Raw genomic sequence first — 21,007 nt, 5'->3', positions numbered from 1 at the left:
AGTTTTTTTTTAAATTTTTGCATAAGCTTGGTTTGAAGGAATTCAAAGGGCATAGTAAAGCATTATTATCGGTAACTGATGCCCCGAGGAAAGAAAATGCAAACACCTAGTAAGGAACCTGAAAGCTCTAGCATGACTCATGAAGAAGAGGAAGAAATGCTACATGATATATCAAAATTACAAGAACAAGTGCAACAAATGTCACGCTCACAAAAGCTAACAGATGCTAAGATAAATGGCGTGGAATCTAAGATAAAGGGCATGGAAGCTAAGATGGATGGCATGGAAGCTAAGATGAATGACATGGACGGTAAAATTGATGGCATGGATGATAAGATGGAAGAATTGAAGATAAATATGAATAAGTTGCTACAAGAAATGGTCACTAATGGTGAAAGAGTAGTAAAGGAAACTCATGATGAGAACAAAAGAAATGTTAATCATGATTCCATAGACTCTAATGTTGGATCGAAGACTCACCATATTCCAAAAATCGATATGAGGAAGTTTGATGGCAAGGATCCCGCCACATGGATATTACAGATGGAGCAATTCTTCGATCTCAATAATGTGCAAAACACACAAAAGGTACGTATGGCAACTTTATATTTGGAACCAAATCAGTTTGTATGGTATCAATGGCTTTGTTCTCGTAAACAATTTATCACTTGGGCAATTTTTACGGAAGAATTGATAGCACATTATGAGGATACAAAAAGCAACACTTTTTTTAGCCAATTGATAAGTCTCAAACAAAAGGGTTCAATAATGGAGCACATTGAGGAGTTCCAAAAATTGAACATAAGGGTAAAAGATATTCCAGAGGAGCATAGGATTGATGTGTTCATAGGGTCTTTAAAGGATAATATCCAACATGATGTTCGCCTTTGGGAACCTGATTCATTAGAGAAGGCATTCAGGTTAGCAAGAAAAATGGAAAGCAAAATTATGGCAACTAGGAAGCATACCACTCACAACTATAAAGACGGAAGTGTTGTTGCCCATAGTCTTCCACAACCTACAAGGTTGACACCACAACAATTGGAAGAAAAAAGAGCAAAAGGGCTTTGTTACAATTGTGATAGCAAATACACAAAAGGTCATAAGTGTGCTGAGAAGAAATTATTCTACATAGATTGTGAAGAGGAAGAAGAAAAGGAGCAAGAAAGGTCAAAAGAAGAGGATATATTCCAGGAACAAAGCCTAGATGAAGAACAAATAAATCCGACCATATCTTGTAATGCATTGGCGGGAATTACCACTCCTCAAACCATCAAGATAGAAGGACAAATCAAGAAGAAAAAGGTAATAGTGTTGATTGATTCAGGAAGCACCCACAATTTTATTCATTGTAGGGTAGCAAAAGAATTGAATTGCTTCCTATATCCAGCACCAGAGTGTCAAGTGATGATTGCAAATGGAGGAACAATAAATTGCTCTGGAAAGTGCCATAATATCAAGCTATCCATGGGAGAATATGTATTGACTAGCCCAATGCTTTCCATTCCAATGGGAGGTGCTGATGTTGTACTAGGAGTCCAATGGCTACAATCCTTGGGTACAATAGCTTTTAATTTTCAAGAACTTTTCATGAAATTTTCTGTGGAAGGAAAGGAAGTTGAATTAAGGGGTATTGCAGGGAAACCAGGAAAGATAATCAGCTCTAATGGCATGACAAAGCTTCTAAAAAAGGAGCAAAGAGGTGTAATTGCACAATTATGTTCGCTAGATGTTTCCACATTGGAATCATCTATTTCTCCAGATCTCCAAAAAGTCCTGGACAATCATTCCAAGGTATTTGAGACTCCCAAAGGTCTCCCACCTATGCGTGATCATGATCATGCTATTCATCTGATTCCAGGAAGTGTTCCTCCAAACATCAGGCCGTACAGATATCCCTATGTCCAAAAAAGTGAAATTGAACGTATGGTTGCAGAAATGCTAGAGGCTGGTATAATTCAACCGAGTCAAAGTTCTTTCTCTGCTCCAGTAGTATTGGTGCACAAGAAGGATGGATCATGGCGCATGTGTCCAGATTATAGGGAGCTCAACAAGCTCACTATTAAAGATAAGTTCCCCATTCCTGTCATTGATGAATTACTGGATGAATTGCATGGATCAATTTACTTCACCAAGTTGGATCTTCGTTCAGGATATCATCAAATCAGAATGAAGATTGAAGACATTCCGAAAACGGCATTTAGAACTCATGAGGGTCATTATGAATTTTTGGTCATGCCTTTTGGCCTTACCAATGCACCTTCAACATTTCAAGGTTTGATGAATTCAATTTTCAAACCATTCCTTAGAAAATTTGTGTTAGTATTTTTTGATGATATACTAATCTACAGCAAGTCTTGGAAGGATCATGTTGAACATGTTGACAGGGTGCTACAACTATTGGAGGAGAAACAATTATATGCAAAAAGATCCAAATGTTTCTTTGGAGTCCAGGAGGTGGAATATTTGGGTCATATTGTATCTCATGAAGGAGTTAAGGTAGACCCTAGCAAAATTAAAGCCATTAAGGAATGGAAAATCCCCACATCCATAAAGCATCTGCGAGGATTTCTTGGGTTGACAGGGTATTATCGCAAGTTTGTTAAGAATTATGGGAGAATAGCAGCACCTCTAACAACATTATTGAAGAAAGATTCATTTTCATGGACTCCGGAAGCAACAAAGGCCTTTGAACATCTTAAAGAGGCAATGTGCCAAGCACCGGTCTTAGCTACACCGGACTTCACAAAAACCTTTATTGTGGAATGTGATGCTTCAGGAAATGGAATTGGTGTTGTTCTAATGCAAGATGAAAGACCCATTGCTTTTGAAAGTCGTCCAATCAAGGGAAAGTTTTTAAGCAAAGCTATTTATGAGAAGGAAATGTTGGCAATACTCCATGCACTTAAGAAATGGCGACCCTACCTAATGGGAAGACACTTCAAGGTAAAAACGGATCATGATAGCCTTAAATACTTTTTAGAACAAAGATTATCCTCTGAAGAGCAACAAAAGTGGGTCACAAAGATGTTGGGTTATGACTTTGAAATCATCTACAAAAAAGGGAAGCAAAATGTGGTGGCAGATGCACTCTCAAGAAAGGATGAGGATGTGGAAGCATTGTTGTGCGCCATTTCTATTATCCAACCAGATTGGATAAACGAAGCAAGGGAGGAATGGAAGAATGACGAAGAAGTGTGGGCACTTATTCGAAAGCTACAACAAGATTCCAGTACGTCTGATACATTTAGCTGGAAAAATGATTCGTTATGGTACAAAGATCGCTTATACCTCTGTAAGAATTCCCAGCTAAAACAAAAGATTCTTATGGAATTGCACACTTCTCCCTTAGGAGGGCACTCAGGATTTTTAAAAACTTACCACAGGGTTAAGAAGGAATTTTTTTGGGATGGCCTTAAATCAGATATTCAAAAGTTTGTGGCGGAATGTTTGGTTTGCCAACAAAATAAAGTTGAAACAATTAAGACACCGGGTCTATTACAACCTTTATCCATTCCAAGCCAACGTTGGGAGGAGGTTTCAATGGATTTTATCACAGGTTTACCCAAGTCTGAGGGAAAGAGTGTCATCATGGTGGTAGTTGACAGACTTACCAAGTATGCACACTTTTGTGCATTATCACATCCATTTAAAGCCAGTACAGTTTCTACTGCATTTATGGAAACAATTCAAAAGCTACATGGAAACCCAAAGATTATTGTAAGTGACAGAGATCCCATTTTCACTGGAAATTTTTGGACAGAATTATTTTCTTGTCTTGGTACTCAGTTAGCTCATAGCTCATCTTATCATCCTCAATCTGATGGGCAAACTGAGATAGTAAACAAATGTTTGGAAGGATATCTTCGTTGCTTTGTATCTGATAAACAGACACAATGGGTCAAATGGTTGCCTCTGGCTGAATGGTGGTATAACACTTCCTTCCATACAGCAACAAAAATGACCCCATTTATGGCACTTTATGGGTATCAACCACCATCCATCACATCATATTTAAGAGAAAATTCTAAGGTTCAGGCAGTGGAACATCACATCGAACATCAACAACAAGTCCTCCAACTCTTAAAGGATAACCTCGTGTTGGCACAAAATAGAATGAAACAACAGGCAGATCAACATCGCAGTGAAAGAAGTTTTGATGTAGGTGATTGGGTATTCCTACGGCTACAACCATATAAGCAAATGTCCCTCAAGCAAGCTAAGAAGGATAATAAATTATCACCAAAGTATTATGGTCCGTACAAGGTGTTGCAAAAGATTGGTACTATGGCATACAAATTGGAGCTTCCTGCAGCTTCTCGATTGCACCCAGTTTTCCATGTTTCATGTTTAAAGAAGGTTATAGGCGACAAGCTCCCAGTTCAAACAATATTGCCAGAACTTGACGAGGAAGGAAAAATTATATTGGAACCGGAAGCAGTCACAGAAACAAGAACTCGACAGCTACGAAATCGATCAATTTCAGAGTATCTTATCAAGTGGAAGAACTTATCCGCTGAAGATTCCACATGGGAGGATGAGAATTTTATGCAGAAGTATCCAGAACTACTCAAGCGTTGAGGACAACACTTTTTTGAAGGAGAGGGGCATGTTGGGTCCCTATAATACTAGTGATTACCCCATTACTATTGTAGTTATACCCCTTATTTATATTGTTGTGCCCCTATTGCCCCCATATTGTTATTTCTGTGCCCATAGAATCCCTCTATTGTTATTTTTGTGGCTTTATATTATTATTGTTAGGTCGGCTGGATTATATTGTGACTCCTTAGACTCCTATATATAGAAAGGAGGTTTTGTCATTTGAATCATCCAAGAATTGTTCATTTATGTAATGTAAAGGAGGTTGCCCCCTCGAAGAGGTTGAATTCTAAGGCGTTGATCTCTCTTTTCTATCTTTTCTTGAGCTGGTTTCATAACAGTTTCGAGTTAGCACCTCCTTTAAAATTTAAAAAAACTTTTAATTTATGTGCAGTATAATGATAGATATCTGGCTACTTAGAGCCTTCAGCTTGTAATTATTGTAATTTAACTAGTTATTTGGTTTCATCATTGTATATCATTTCTGAGTGTTTTGTTTTTGTCATTACAGGTACAGATCTGAAGTAGAATTCCTGTTTGAAGTCAGATCTAGGCCCTAGAGGGTAAGATCTAGCCTCAATATCACTTTGCAGGGATATTATTCAACTTTTGCAGTCTAAGGGCTTTAAACTTTTAAAATGGTTTGCACCTAGAGTTTTTATATATAATAAAAATGGTTCAAGGCTATTCTGGAGAACCAGACAGGTAGAAAGATTAAGGTGTTGAGATCAGATAATGGGGACAAGTACATCTCCAATGAGTTTTTGGACTTTTGCAAGTAGGCAAGAATCAAGAAGCAGCTCACAGTACCCTACAATCCTTAGCAAAATGGGGTTGTCGAGAGGAAAAATAGGACCATCATGGAGGCAGTGAGGGCAATGATCTATGATCAGGAGTTGCCTATGTTTTTGTGGGCGGAGGCCTGCAATACAGTTGTATACATGCAGAATAGGAGTCCTCGCAAGGTGTTGAAGGATGTGACTCCTAAGGTGTTGTTTATAGGAGTGAAACTGGATGTGAGTCACATGGGCATGTTCGATAGTCCAGTTTATGTCCATGTGCCTACAAATAAGAGGACTAAGTTGGATCCCTTATCTCAGACGGGTGTGTTTGTTGTCTACAGTAAGGTTTCAAAGGCTTGTCGAGTCTACATTCCAGGACAGAAAAAGGTGATTTGGAGTCAAGATGTCAGATTTGATGAGGACAAGATCCTCTGGGAATCTCATGAGCGAGAGCCAGCAATGGTAGAGGAGCCAGAAGCTCCTAAGGCTGAGCAGGGGCCAGTAGCACCAGCAGGGACACAACTAGCAGATTTGGAGGATGAGCTAGATATTCCTTCAAGTTCTACCAGGAGGAGGCCTAGATGGGCCGAACAAACATTGAGGGATGCTAAGGAGCATGTGCAGGCTCCTAACAACACTTTCAGGCAGAGTAGACCACCAGCCAAATATTCGATTTATTTGGCACTATTGAGCAGCGTCTGCGAGTCTGAGCCTTCAACTTTTGAGGAGGCTATAGGCAAGGTCTGGAGAGATGCCATGATAGAGGAGTATAGCTCCATCATGAGAAATGATGTTTGGGATATAGTGTCGATACCAAAGGGGAAGTCTGTGGTCACTTCTCGATGGATCTACAAGATCAAACATGTAGTTGATGGCAATATCAAGAAGTATAAAGCGAGGTTTGGGGTGTTATGGTTCTCCCAAAAGGTGGGAGTGGATTACAAGGAGACATTTGCACCTATCACTAGATATGTATCTATTAGAGCAATTATGTCCATTACTTTAGAGATGGGGTGGAGGATACATCATATGGATGTGAAGGTTGCTTTCCTCAACGAAGTGATTGAGGAGGAGGTGTATATTGAGCAGCCTCAAGGTTTTGAGGTATATGGGAGAGATTCCCGTGTATGCAAGTTAAAGAAGGCCCTTTATGGGTTGAATCAAGCTCCATGCGCATGGTATGCCAGGATCGATGGATATCTTCTTGGTTTGAGCTTCACTAAGTGTGAGTTTGATCCCAACTTGTACTTTGTGCTTGTTGAGGGTGAACCGCTCATCTTGGTATTGTATGCGGATGATCAATTCTTGACAGGACTAGAGAAGCTCATAGGGTTATGCAAGGAGGACCTTGCTTTAGAATTCGACATGAAGGACATTGACTTAATGCACTACTTTTTGGGATTGGCAATGTGGCAACAACCAAGAGAGATTTTCCTTAGGCAGGGCAAGTATGCAATGGATATCATTGAGGAGACTCAAGATGGAGGATTGCAGGCCTATGTCTACACCTATGATCACTAACCTAAAGAAGTTGAGCGCTTATGAAGGTGAATTAGTGGATCCCACACTGTATAAGCAAATGATAGGTTCTTTGATGTATTTGGTCAACACTAGGTCGAATATATGTTTTGTTGTGAACACACTCAGCCAGTTCATGGTGGAGCCAAGGCAGGTTCATTGGGTGGCACGAAAGCATGTCTTGAGATACCTGCATGGGACAGTAGACTTTGGGCTGAGGTATGTCAAAGCTAGAATGGAGCTACAAGGGTACACAAATTTTGATTGGGCATGGAGTGTGGTGGACAGAAAATCCACAGATGTTGTTTCACCTTGGGATCAGCCATGATCTCATGGTTCAACAGGAAGTTGTAGTCTATGGCTCTTAGTGCAGCAGAGGCAGAGTACATGGCAGCGAGTATGGCGAGTTGTGAGGCAATGTAATTTCGCAATATGCTTGCAGGATTATTTGATCTGCAGATGGGGCCAATGGTGATACACTGTGATAATTAGAGTTGCATTCAGGTCTCTGAGAATCTTGTTTTTCATGATCGGTCCAAGCATAACGAGATCAGATATAACTTCATCAGATACAGAGTCAAAGGGGGCGCTATGAGATCAGTACATTTCTAGAAAGGACCAAGTGGCAAATGTTCTCACAAAGCCTCTAGTGAAAGGAGAGTTTGTGAAGTACCGGGATAAGATGGGGGTGGTGGATAATCCCTTCCTTACTAGGAGGAAGTGTTGATGTGAGTAGCATCGAAAGGTCTTCTACATCTGCTTGGTGTCTTAGCATGTGGAAGACATTATTTGCCTCTGCTCATGATTTATGTCTTCTTTCCTAAGTTTAACTTAAGAAAAGTACAATAATTAAAGTCAATTAATTATTGTGGACTATTGGGTTATTTTCTAAGGATAAATAATTTAATTATTTAAGTGACTTAGGAATAATCTCAACTATTGATCTTCAAGATGTTTCTAGAGAGGAAATTGGGGTTAGAGATTTAAACTCAATGAAAATTATAAATGGAGGCTAGTGATTGAGATGAAGACACAACAAAGAGCACAAGTGTGAGAGAGTCATCATGAGAGAGAGTGATTTTCTTTGTAGTGCGAGGGGCTCAGTGAGCAGGAGGAGAAGTGTGAGTGGATTTGAGAGAATCCATGAGAGCCAAGTTGGAGGAGATTGCAGGGTCTTGTTGTCTAAAGGAGATCAAGTTTGTTTGGAGGAGGCCAAGTTGCTGGAGTGTTGAGGTTTTTCCAATGCGCATTAGTAGAAGGGCGCAGATCCAATTGCCGGAGGACGCAGATCTAATTGTTGGAGGCCGATTTCTCCAAAGTTCAGAGCAATTTCATTCAGAGGCAGATTTCGTTGAGGTTGATTTACCTTGGCGAAATTCATTCTGAGGGAGCCGATTTGCAGGTTCCAGATTCTATTTTTCCTTGTATCTTTGTGGGTCAAAAAACCCAGATTTTCTAGATAATGAAATGACAAAGAATAGTTTGTGGGTTAATTAATTTTTGCAATGTGTGATTGATCTCTTTGGTTTATTTTCACTGCATACTTTTAATTCTAAAAGTTAGAGATACCAGTGATTCGGTTATTAATTGGGTAAATAAATAAGCCCCAAGGGTTAGCTCAATTGGTCAAGGTCTCATTGTTAAAACTTAAAGCACCTCGCCATTGGGAGGTCACAGGGTCAATTAGTTTCGATAGCGGGATGTGATCCCTTTGGGTGGATCTGCTCAGATTTTCCTCGGGAAAAAAAAAATAGGTAAATAAATAATAAATTAGGGATAAATTAAATTGTCATAAAAAATAAATCTAGCTGGTATTAGAAATTTAACACACAGACTCTGTATAAGCTCGTCAACATCTAGAGTCAAGACTCAAAATTTAAAAATGAAAATTATCAATGGATAATAAACATTGAAAATAAAATGAGCATCAAGGAGTGAAAATGAATTAAAGGTAAATAATAATGAAAGCGAGATAGGGTAAATATTTTTTTTTTACTTATCTGCAAAAATTTGGGAGGGATGCCCAAAAGCACCCCTTTTCTAAGGGGGGCACCCATAAGCACCCCCTTCCCAAGGGGACACCAAAAAGCACCCCTTTCCTGGGGTGACAACTAGAAGCACCCCGTTTTGGGGAGGATGCCCAAAAGTCCCCCTTTCGGGGGAACATGTCCCCCACATTTAAGCATCCCCTTCCCAAGGGGGCACCCAAAAGCACCCCTTTCCTGGGGTGACAACTAGAAGCACCCCGTTTTGGGGAGGATGCCCAGAAGTCCCCCTTTTGGGGGAACATGTCCCCCACATTGGGAAAACATTTCCCCACATTTGGGGAGGATGCCCAGAAGTCCCCCTTTTGGGGAAACACATCCTGATTCCCTCATACTAGGAAAATTTTTCTCCAAGTTTCCCCAAAAGGGGGATGTGGCGAAACATTACCCCAACCATCCCCCATCCTGAAAGTGTAGGAAACATGGGGGCATGCCCCCCACCCTAAGGGATGCATCTCTGTGGAACACTACACACCAACCAAGTGTTGTTTCAACCTATAAATACCGCTACTCAACAACATCACAAAGGGTCCATGCAATGTCTTTAGCTCTTGGGGCCTTGGATGATGGAATTTAAATGGAAAGATATCTACACTAAGGAAAAAATCATGCACTCTATTACAATGCAAACCCTATCTTAAATTTAAGAACAAAAAGAGGCATATTTTAACATAAAAGAGATAAAAATAAAAAAATATGGACAACATTTAGATTTGCAATTTCAGACAAGGGAAAGCATACTTGAGAATGAAAAGATGGGTTGCAATTTCAGATAGGGGAAAGCATACTTGAGAATGAAAAGATGGGTTGTAGACGCCTCCCAAAGATGCCAACTCTGTTGGACAGCTCCAAACAAGCACCAAAATATCTTCAAGATGCCAAACCAACTCCAACCTTGCTGCTACTAGACTACTGCTGAAAAACTCATTGTTATTGCAAAACTTAGCAAGCTCGTAAATGCTCACAAAGAGAGGTGTGAGGTAAATAGGAGAGGGAGGTTCTCTTTATAGCAAATTATGAGGGTTTAAGGAGGGGAATTTTCCTTTTTTAATTAAAACAACCTATAAAAGCTTTTGAGGTCCACGTGTGGGGTGTGCACCCTTGATCAATTCAATCGGTTCAAATTAGGACCGACTAATTTGGGACACTTTGTACCAGTTTGGTACTAAAAAAACATTTTGATCTAAGTTATAGCCTAATTTAGTAACGTGCCTTACCCAACCAACCAATTTGACTGGTTCCAATCAAGACCAGCCCAATTGAAAAGATGGATTGACCATATCAAGATATCTGGACATTAGCCTCTCTAAGAGAGCTCACCCTCATCCAAAAATAGGAGTAAGAGTATGTTAGGATATACCAACTTAGTGTCCTCTAAGATGCATTTATAAAAATTAATTTAAAATATTTTCAACATGGGAAAATGTGCAACCAGGCCAGTTTTGGGAACACTAGGTTGACAAAGTCAAGGTATGTTGACACTAGCCTCTAAGAGAGCTCACCCTTGTCCAAAAATAGGACTAAGAGTACATTACATGTCTCCAAGAGAGGTTGTACCAGCATAAATATATTCATCGAAGATGGACATACGAAAAATACTTTCACCATAAGAAGATGTGCTCCAAGGTCCACCTAGAATAGTTCGCTAAGTGAGCCCTCCAAGATGCATGAGTGACAAAACAATATAATAATCCTCCTAGGTGAATGCTCAATAACGACCATAACAAATAGCAAGTGGTCCACAAGATGCATGCCACCAATCCACATGCACGAATCCCAAGGCAACCAACTCCATGGATGAATGTGCAACGTGCCAACTAGTTGGAGCACTCTATAAGAAAAGAAGTGGTCAACTCCCAAAATAGGAAGTGGAATGTAGAGGCCTAAACTTAAAAAATAATTAAAAATGAAATTACTTACAAAAATTCAAGGCCATTAATCATCAAATATAAAGAAAATTTCAATTAATTCCCCGGAGTGATGAGAGGTGAGAAACTTACCTGTAGAATGAAGCATTAGTTTACTTGTGATTTTAGAATCATTCTGCTACTCTAGTCCAGCTGACAACAACCAATGTGTTGGGGACGACTCTCCACCCAACCATAGGTTCAGTTGCACTATGGCTTTCTATATCTGCCCACTCTCGAGCCCTTAATCAACTACCCCTGCCAATGAATCCCTCCTCTCCTAGAATTATCATAGGAAAAGAATGCCTCACATCCTCCTCATCCATTAAATAGAACAATTTGTTTTAATAATGGAAGGAATATTTGCATGCACATAATCCATGTGTCATCATGCAATTTCTATCTTTTGTCTTAAGTTTTTCTTAGCTTAGATTTTTCCATAATTTACTCTTACTTGTTTTTATTAATTTTACTTTTTTTTAATTTAACCTTTTTCCATAAATGTATTCTTACTATTTTTACTCTTTCACATTTTTATAAAATAGTTTCCTTTATTTAATTATTTTGAACTTCACTTTATTATTTATTATTTTATTTATTTATTAATTATTATTCTCACTTTTATTATTTTTTTATTTATTTATTATTTTGATAATATGTTGCATTACATGGAATATCTCAACATGTGCACCCTTCAAGGCAATGCTCCAAAAATAAAGAGAAAACCAAGTAATTGCATGCAATGTGCCAAGTTTGGCACTTATCAAGCTCTAAGTGCATCATGCATGCAAGGGAACACTTGTCTAATATGCCACATTCTCCTCAATAAAAATTATCCATAGACGACCTCCAAATAAAATAGTACATGTGACAAGTCAAAGAGGTGAGTGCACACTTCAATAGACGTCAAAAGATGCCAAGTGTAGCTGAAATATCCATGCAATAAAGATGACAGAGTGCCTAGAAGAGGTGTGACATAGAAAATCATGCCATGTAACTACTTCAACCACCAACCATGTTGGACACCTAATCCTTTAAGGGTTGGTGTGGAAGTTGAATAGTCTAAGGAAGTCCAAGAGACCTTGGAATACGAAACCAAGGGTCATATGAATGTACGATAAATGTATATCATTGTCAATAATAGAGGAACACTCATGTTTATCATTCAGATTTTGTTCACATTCCATGCATGTCTGACATGGTATCATAGCAGGCGAATTCTGACCCTGCTCCAATTTGAGCCACTAGTTTTGTGGCCTCCACCTAAGTATGCATGTCTGACATGTTCTAGGTATGCATGTTCTGAATTTCAGTCTTGCCATTATGATCGTAATTCTCTATCACTTTATTCTCTGCACATTTAATGCCCTCTACTATTGTTCTAAGACTCTGCTACACTAACACTCCCTCATCATGAAATAGGTTGGTCCTAACAGTGTTGTGCATTCTGACAATGCAGGCTTAGTTGTTATTTTATTTTGATTAATTGCTTGGCCAATAGACAGGCTGCCTGGTGTTTGAATCCGATGCAATAGCAGTTGTTTAACCTGGTAGTTGAGAAGAAATGGGTCGGGGAGTGAGACTGACTACCTGCCTCTTGCCTACCCACTTGCCTCGTATTCTCTGCCTTATTATACAGAGATATTTGGGAGTCACCTTCGGGATTTTGCGTGGATCAATAGGCTTCGTATTCGATTCCGCTGGCTTCTTCTCCTTGTATCTAGACACAATATCATTTAGTAATGAATGTAGCTACCAGCGCCATGATCACGACCCTTCCATCTTTGGGCTTTCCTCACACCTGCGTAGCCCAGTCGACGCCCTATGCAGTTGAGAGTGATTTATTGTTATCACATTAGTGTCCCACAGTAAATAACTTTACCTCTCCATTCAGTTTTATTACTCTCTGTGACTATATACATTTTATTACTCTCTGTGACTATATACATTTGGATACATTTGAATGCGTTTTCGATTGGTGGCAAGTGTCGAGGGTGAGGCCTAAAGGAGAAATTCTACCACTCACACGCAGGAGGGAGCACACAGTCTGTTGGAAAAGGATTGTGTGTTGTGTGGTCCACAGTCCACTATTGGCTCCATACCACTTTGAAGAGGTCCACAGTCCACTATTGGCTCCATACCACTTTGAAGAGGTCCACAGTCCACATACCCTACTGCAAACGCATCGACTCCCCTCTGCAACGTTGAACGTTGTGCCTCTCCCGGTTCATTACCACAGAGTTAATGTTGTCTCCATAATATGCTCGGTTCATATTAACGTTGTCCATTAGCTGCATTGTAGCCGGAGATTGCTGGAAGAAAAACACTGAGCAACCTTTGAATGTTGGTCTTACCGTTTAGGTTTCAAGGGTTGATGTTGCTCTTGACCTCAGTCATACACAAAATATTGGAAGGATGATAAAAGCTCATTTCCCACATTCACAGTTTATTGTTGTTTCGATAAAGGAAGGCATGTTTAACAATGCCAATGCAATATTCCAGACAAAGTTTGTGGATGGAGTGTCTACTGTAACAAGAACGGTGTCGGCAAAACAAAACTAAGAAGAATTCAGAGGGCAACTCTGAGCGGAGGCCATTGAAGGAGAATAAAATGATAGAGATCAAACAAGTTCTTATAAACTATTAATCGAATCGAATCTCCACCTGCTTGAACAGAAGTTCAAGTGTTATTTCCCATGCGTTGTTTCATTAGGGATATCGTTGTGTGCATTACTAGTCTGAAAGAAATGATTGAAGGTACTATTCCTTCTCGGAGGTCTATTGTAAAGATCTTAGATTTACATGCATTATGCTATATGTATTTGGCAATATAGTTTGTCAGTTTTTATATGATACAGGAAAGTTCATTTGTTATTGAGAATAATCATATATCATATAGAAACTGGCTAGAAATATATCTTCGTTTCTGCAGTTTGTTTGTCATAACGTCAAGTACATACTTGTTGATGTTAACATCTTCCGTAGTTGCTAAGAAAGTTTGAATTCTTTGCTCACTTGCCTCTTGTCTGAAACATCCGGTTTATGATATGGGTTTGTTCACTTTGAAACGGAGGAAGCTGCAAACATAGCCATTGAGAATGTTAATGGGATGATGTTAGAGGGCAAGCAAGTATATGTGGGAAAGTTCATTAAAAGGAATGATAGGATTGGACCTTCTGCCGATCAAAAATTCACCAATTTGTATGTCAAGAATCTAGAAGATGATTGCATTTATGAATCTGGAATGAAAAGATGTTTTGCAAGTATGCTCTAGAACTAGCAAATTTCATTTGCAAAGAAAGTAGAAGATTGGCTCTTCTTTTGCATAGTGTGAGTAGTTTGAGAAGTGCGTGCATTGAAGCAGCGAGTCATTTGCTATGTTGAAATTGGTACTGGGCTATCTGCTACAGTGACTTGGTGATATTGGTATCCTGCTACTCATCTAATAGTTGCAGCTATTTATCATTTTATAGGTCAATTTGTAGCTGAAGATAACATCACTTCTCTGATTATATTGGTTTGAAATGGATCAAATGGATGATGTATTGAAACTACTGAATAATTTAATACATTCCACTGTTGATGAGATGGTTAAGATCAACAAAACCTCTCTTTCCAATATTAAAATTTGTCTCCAAAATGCATAGGAGAATATTGAGTTTTTGCAGCTTGAGACAAAGCTACAACAAGAAGAGCTACAACATGGTAAGCATCATTCTATTCAGAACATTGAGATAAACTCCCATATTGTTGAAGTTCGTTCAGATTTAGTACCCAATGAAGCAGCATTTGTACATGTCGAAGCAGAAGTTCAGTTTGCACTTCCCAAGTCGGTCATCAGACCTTGGGAAGAGCTTGTCCACAACAAGCACAGAACTGGTCTTGGATATGACAAGGACGTGTCCTTTCATATTCCAAATTACTCAAAGCCCATCCAGTTTCAGAGTGTTGGATTCCTTCATGACAGTTCACCTTTAGCTGTTCCAGATTCTGCCCCTCTTCCACAGCAACAGCAACAGATTGTGAAATGCCAACACTGTGACCAAGTTGGCCACATGAAAGATCATTGTTTTGATCTTCATCCATGTAAGCACTGTCATAAAACCAGTCATTCTTCAAACAGATGCTTCAGAAACAAACATCCTGCAAGAACAAAGATTCATCTTAGATGGATCGCTTCTTGGCAATGGGCTTCAACAACCAAGAAGATATTTCGCTCATACAACAGGATTTGTTCTCGAATATTGAAAAGTCTTGCAATTGAGATCTCTTCATCTTCTCACCTTGTATTTGACAGGGGGGAAAATGATGGTCATTTACAAGCTTCAAAGCCACATCAAGCAAGCCTGAGCCACAACCTGCCATACCAGATTCAAAGTTGTAGCTAGAGACAAAGATGCCCCTAAGCATGTCTTCAGTCAGTGATACCTCTTCAAAGAATTGGGGACACTTCCTCTAGCAGAAGACTTCAGCTTCATGCCAGATTTGGAAGAGTTCCAGGAATTTCATTAAGCATTCCAGAGTTGGTGGTAATCCTTAAACCATCACAGGTTGGACCTCCCTTTTCAAGTTGAGGTTCTTCCTTTTATGCGGGGTGAGACCACCCTTTCAAGGTTGAAGGTTTCCCTCTTCAAAACATCAAGAGCACTTCATCTAGCAGAAGACCTCAGCTTCATGCCAAATTTGGAAGAGTTCCGGAAACTACACTAAGCATTAGTGTTGGTGGTCATCCTTAAACCACCTCCCTTATACCAACATTTCAGAGAGCACATTCAGCCTAGTGCTGCCATGCATTTTTGCACATTTTGTATTACAACTCACTTCTTAGACTCATACATACCCCTTCGGATTAAGGGGGGGGAATGTTGGACACCTAATCCTCTAAGGGTTTGTGTGGAAGCTGAATAGTCTAAGGAAGTACAAGAGACCTTGGAATATGAAACCAAGGGTCCTATGAATGTACTATAAATGTATATCATTGTCAATAATAGAGGAACACTCATGTTTATCATTCAGATTATGTTCACATTCCATGCATGTCTGACAAACCAAATATTGAATAACCTACATGCAAAGTGCGCCCTAGGAATAAGTGCCAATGTGGTTAGCCTCCACCAAAACATGTGCCGAAACCATTTGCTGTTTTCCAATTCCATCAAGCAATTTCGCCAAACCATGTGCACAAGAGGAAGGAAACCTAGAGAAGTGTGCCAAAGTAGTTACACTCCTCATCAATAAAATACCAAAATACTCCTCCATATGTCTTGTCATAAATATGTTCAACCAAGTAAAGAAAGTGCACCTCAAAGAAGTGCACCAACTTCTTAAATGATAATGAAATAACCATTATGCCTTAAAAACTATGCCCAAGAGGGGTGCTCCATAAAAATCACTAAGTCTCCTCCAAATAAACCCCTCAAAGTGTAAACAACTGCCAAGTGAAGTAGGGCACTCTGGCAATTAACCTTAATCTAGATAAAACAGATCAAATTAACCATTGAACGGTTAAATCAACCTCAACATGTGTGCACAAAGGTAATACTCTAATAAAACGATACTTCAACCTCCCAACAGTCACCAACTGATTAAAATAAAAGCTCAAACTAGGCTTGATCACCAAAAATGTATGTAGCACCCCCTCTGCCCCCTTCCCATGTAACTCCAACATAGGAAATATTACATCAACGGGGCTACTAGGGAATGTTATAATGTTAAGTCACCTAGGGAAATCCCTTCACCACAACATGCAACATCCAACCACACTGACAGGGCTACTAGGGAATGTTATAATGTTAAGTCACCTAGGGAAATCCCATCACCACAACATGCAAAATCCAACCACATCAACATCATAAAAGAAGGGGATAATAGAAAATGCCAATCCATCCAATCAAGTATGTCCCCACCACACATTCAACACATGAGGACCACGTAGAACGCCCCTCCTAGTGACGCAAATAATACAAAATCATCACATATAGCCTCTAGGAAACTCCAAGAACATCATAAAACATCTACCTCCTAACACCATCATCTAACCCCTCAAAGAACTATCATCCATGAACAAGATGTAGCACATCCAAGATAAACATATATATCAAAACCACACCATGATAAGATAGCATGCTCCATAACCATCTGTTAAAATTAGCAACTAGGGCCAAAGTCCATGTGGGTCATCTTATTTATGGCAGCTGATATTTTTCTTGGATCCCTGTCATCAAGAGGAATAGGATTGATCTAAAGATCATTCGATTTCGATAAGTATTCATGGAGTTATGAATTTATTTGTGTTATAAGACAATTCGTCAAGGTCGGCCAGCAACCAAATAAACCCCACATGTGCTCAACGTTTTAGTATAAAAGGAGATGACTTGAGAGTCATTTCTCACACACACTTCTATCTTGATTTCTCTCCACTTGTCTTGGGTTTTAGTGGAAGAGAAATCTAGGAGTGGAAGCCCTAGACGTTGGAGGATAAGAGGCTGCCCTAGCCGCAGTCAAGAAGAAATACATTGCCCTAATCTAGAGGATGCAGTCATGAAGAAAAGCCCTAACGCTATCAAGAAGGAGCCCTAAACCTATACGTTGGTCCCTACTAAAACACAGACCTAAAGGCTGCCCTAACGCAGACCTAAAGGCAACCCTCACTAAGACCTAAAGGCAGCCCTAACGAAGCTATCCTAAGGCAGCTCAAGAAGAAGGAGGACGCTGATGTGAAGGGTCAAAGGGACAGTGTGGAGGCTGCCCTAGACAGCGTGAAGGGCTGTGTGGACAGCGGAGCCTTAGCCGCAACATGAAGGATCAAAGGGACAGCGTGGAGGCTGCCCTAGACAGCATGAAAGGGCTGTAGGGACAGCATGGGGACAGGACGGTTAAGAGCACAATAGGCAAGCAACCAGGCCGAGGAGAATAGAAGCAATATGCTACTGTTTGTGGACGGATAGCTGGGTGTGTAAGGGCTGCCAGATGCCCTAACCAGTCACCATATAAGCAGCAATAAAGGCAGCATTGGAACAGCAGTGTTGTGGACAGCAGCAAAGTAAATAGGACAGCTGGGCTACATGGTGCTGCTAACTAGTGCAGCAAAGTAAATGGGACAGCAAGCTACATAGCGCTGCTAAAATGTATGGGACAGCAAGGTGACTAGTGCAGCTAAAATGCATGGGACAGCAAGGTGACTAGTGCAGCTAAGATGCATGGGACAGCAAGGCTACATAGTGCTGCAAAGAAGCATGGGACAGCAGCAAGCATGGACAGCAAGGCAAGCATGGCACAGCAGATGTGTACAGCATGGTCATGAGGTCCAACATTATGATGATGGGTGCAGCATGGTGAAGCACGGTGAGGTGCAGCATGATGACGAGATGCAGCACAATGATAGGTGAAGGAGTCACCTTGGAGAATCAGTTGAAGCAACATGTCTTCAACTGATCTCATGTGTCATCTTTTTAGAGATGATCTATGCTCTTATTTGGATGAGTCAAAGTGTTGACTTCTGTTGTAAATATACTCTCTCTCTCTCTCTCTGCGGAACTATTGAAGAACATATAAGAAGAATAAGGGTTTCCCCACATTGGGGTTTGTCCTTGACTAGCACCACATCTTGTGTCCTCTTGTCTTGGCTTCTCTTCTGCAATTTATGTTTATGTTCTATCTGCAGTTTACTTTAATGCTGATGTGATTGCTAATCTGGAAAAGATTTTGAGCTAACTGTGAAAATTGAAATAAATTGCTCTAAGCATAGAACATACCTAAAATTAACAACCATCAAATGTGCAACCAAGGGTGATGAACAAGGCAAGCACATGTGAGAAGACTACCAAACAGCAAGCATAATCATACAACCAAGGAGAAGTGAGAAGCCCCCAACCAAAGCCCTTCATCAAATAATCTAATGCCATGAAAAGAAAGCTCCTCATGAATATGTATTCCCCCCAAGTTCACCCAATGCTCCAAGGTACCCATTGCAAATCTCCATCAACTTCATGAAAATCACAATGTGGAACCTCATACAACATGAGGTGTAACAGATAGCAACCTACATCCACAAATAGAACAATCTAGACATGGGCAATGGAACAAAGTGAGCAGGCCTCTCCTTATGGCATCTTACACCTTGAATCCAAGCTGGTATGATATTGAACAAATAAACAAGAGACCTCCTTCCAAAGATAGAGAGGAAGAAAGGGATTCATGACAACAATAAAGAAGATTTGTGTTTAAATTTTAAGGAAGCATCCCTCATGTTAATTCAATCTGCCCCACTTTCACATGGGCAAGGTGTGTATGGCACAATTGAGGCTTTTTGTGATAGGTGTCACAACAGAGATCCAACAGACTTGAGGTAAATTCATGGTGCAATGCACAAAAGTTGCAAGCATCTGCTATATGGTTACTCTAACAAGTCGCCAATTCGTCAGCCATTCTATGACAACATTCCATTATTACCAGCACTGGATCTGTCATGGTATAGTATTCTTTAACAACCTTCCATATACCTAACAATGGGGCTTACCAATACAGAATAGAACAATTATATGCATAGCAGTGGCATAGGTCGAATTTTATTAATCTATTGAAGATAACTCAGAATTCTCCCCAAGATTGACTCTAGCATGTTACCAGTATGGCATCTTGCTTCTATCTCCTACTCTTACTAGAAAGTTGTCTGTATGCACTAAACTTGGTTTCTCAGATGATATCATTCTAAATACCAGATTAACTCTAATACCATACTTCATAATTTACTGAAGCTTGTCAATTACTATCAACTTAAACCTTCATACCAGTCCAACGAACACAGAATTGATACTAAACAAACTTAGACAAATCCTACTATATTATACCTTTTAACCATACAATCATTTGGAATATACAAAGCAATCTACTTAAAAATATAAGAAATCAAAAGATCAGGTAGAGTTCCTACAAATGTATCCTCCCATGCTGGCACGAGAATCGGCAGCAACCATAATTCCCTCCTTGAATATAAATGCCAGAGTTGTTGTTCCCTTTGCTGGTTTCACCATTTGCAATGCTGCCTTTTGGAAGCCATCAAACTGCAAACACAGGAAATTTCAGTCTGCAACTAACTAATCTGATATAGGTGAGTATGACAAGGTTCCTCTCTTTTCAGATAACTCTGATAGGCAACCTAACAAGAAAAGCATTTTGTAACTTTTAACTTATAAGAATATGCGTTGAAATTATATAAGCAATAGTTCCAGTTTAGAATCCATTCCTATGGTATTTATCTAATGGGCCCTTCAATATCAAAAGCAGTTCATGACAATAAGAGCAAAATATTGATTCGGCAATTTTTGGAAACAAGAACTTAGAATCCTAATCATCACCAAGGTATTTTGAGACTAAAACCAACAAGGAAATAAATAATCCTCTGCCAATACTTTTTAGCAGTTAGTAATATGCTTTCAATGATTCAATCTGACTGAACATCTTCAAATTTCATTGAACTGAGATACCTGATCTCATTTACAAGGGAAAATAACATACATCTGTATCATTAGGAATCTTGAATGATGGACTTGGAGATAAGACATCATAAAGGTTATCATCTGACTGTTGATGGAGGGTTGCAGGCTCAAGGCCACTCAAGTCAAGCTTCATCTTGCAACCTGCAAAGCAGAGAAAAATACAAGCAACCAAGAATTAGACCAAGAAAAAGGGATGAAGAGCGTATCAAAACTATGTTAATGGACTTTTAAGTACCTTCCGCATGTCAAGCTTCCTGTTTTCCACAATATCATAATGATGTAAGTATTTCTAATTTTCCTCTCTACAACATATATCATTATTTCAGACAAGCATCTCTGTCTTTCCATAAATTGAGTTGTGCACTATTGTATCTTTATTTACAAGCATGGAATAAATTATTCTATGAGATCATAAAAAATTGCACGAAAATCTCAGACTGTGTTGTAACTTGTACCAGGACTGAAGAAGAACCTGCTCTCTATCCCAGTGTTGGAGGATAGAGGATATAGAATTGCATTTGTGGATGGATAGGTTCTTGTATGGCCTAAGTGCTCAACATAGACTCAACAGAAGTGATTGGTGTTCAAGAGGGAGGGCTATACAGACTGATAGGATGGCCAACCTAGGCAATGGTACGCAACAGTATTAATCTATG

General features: G+C 39.6%; 1 protein-coding gene across 1 annotated transcript in view; it reads right to left on the bottom strand.

Annotated features, from left to right (window-relative positions):
* Window positions 1-20,489, bottom strand: part of LOC149168198 (proteasome subunit beta type-5-like) — a 158,060-nt gene extending 137,571 nt beyond the window's left edge. The window contains exons 1-2 of the mRNA XM_089428163.1: window positions 20,371-20,489; window positions 19,787-19,916 (exon numbers count right to left, since the gene is read on the bottom strand). Of these exons, the coding sequence (XP_089284289.1) occupies window positions 19,787-19,916; window positions 20,371-20,484 (244 nt within the window). The 5' untranslated portion in view covers window positions 20,485-20,489. The remainder of the gene's footprint in view (window positions 1-19,786; window positions 19,917-20,370) is intronic.
* Between the last annotated feature and the right edge of the window lie 518 nt (window positions 20,490-21,007).

The sequence above is a fragment of the Pinus tabuliformis genome, chromosome 4_2 (assembly GCF_031772625.1).
Source record: "Pinus tabuliformis cultivar Carrire ecotype Pingquan chromosome 4_2, CPIR1, whole genome shotgun sequence".
Taxonomy (NCBI): domain Eukaryota; kingdom Viridiplantae; phylum Streptophyta; class Pinopsida; order Pinales; family Pinaceae; genus Pinus; species Pinus tabuliformis.
Note: the sequence above shows the minus strand (reverse complement) of the source record. Positions and strands in the feature narration are given on the sequence as shown.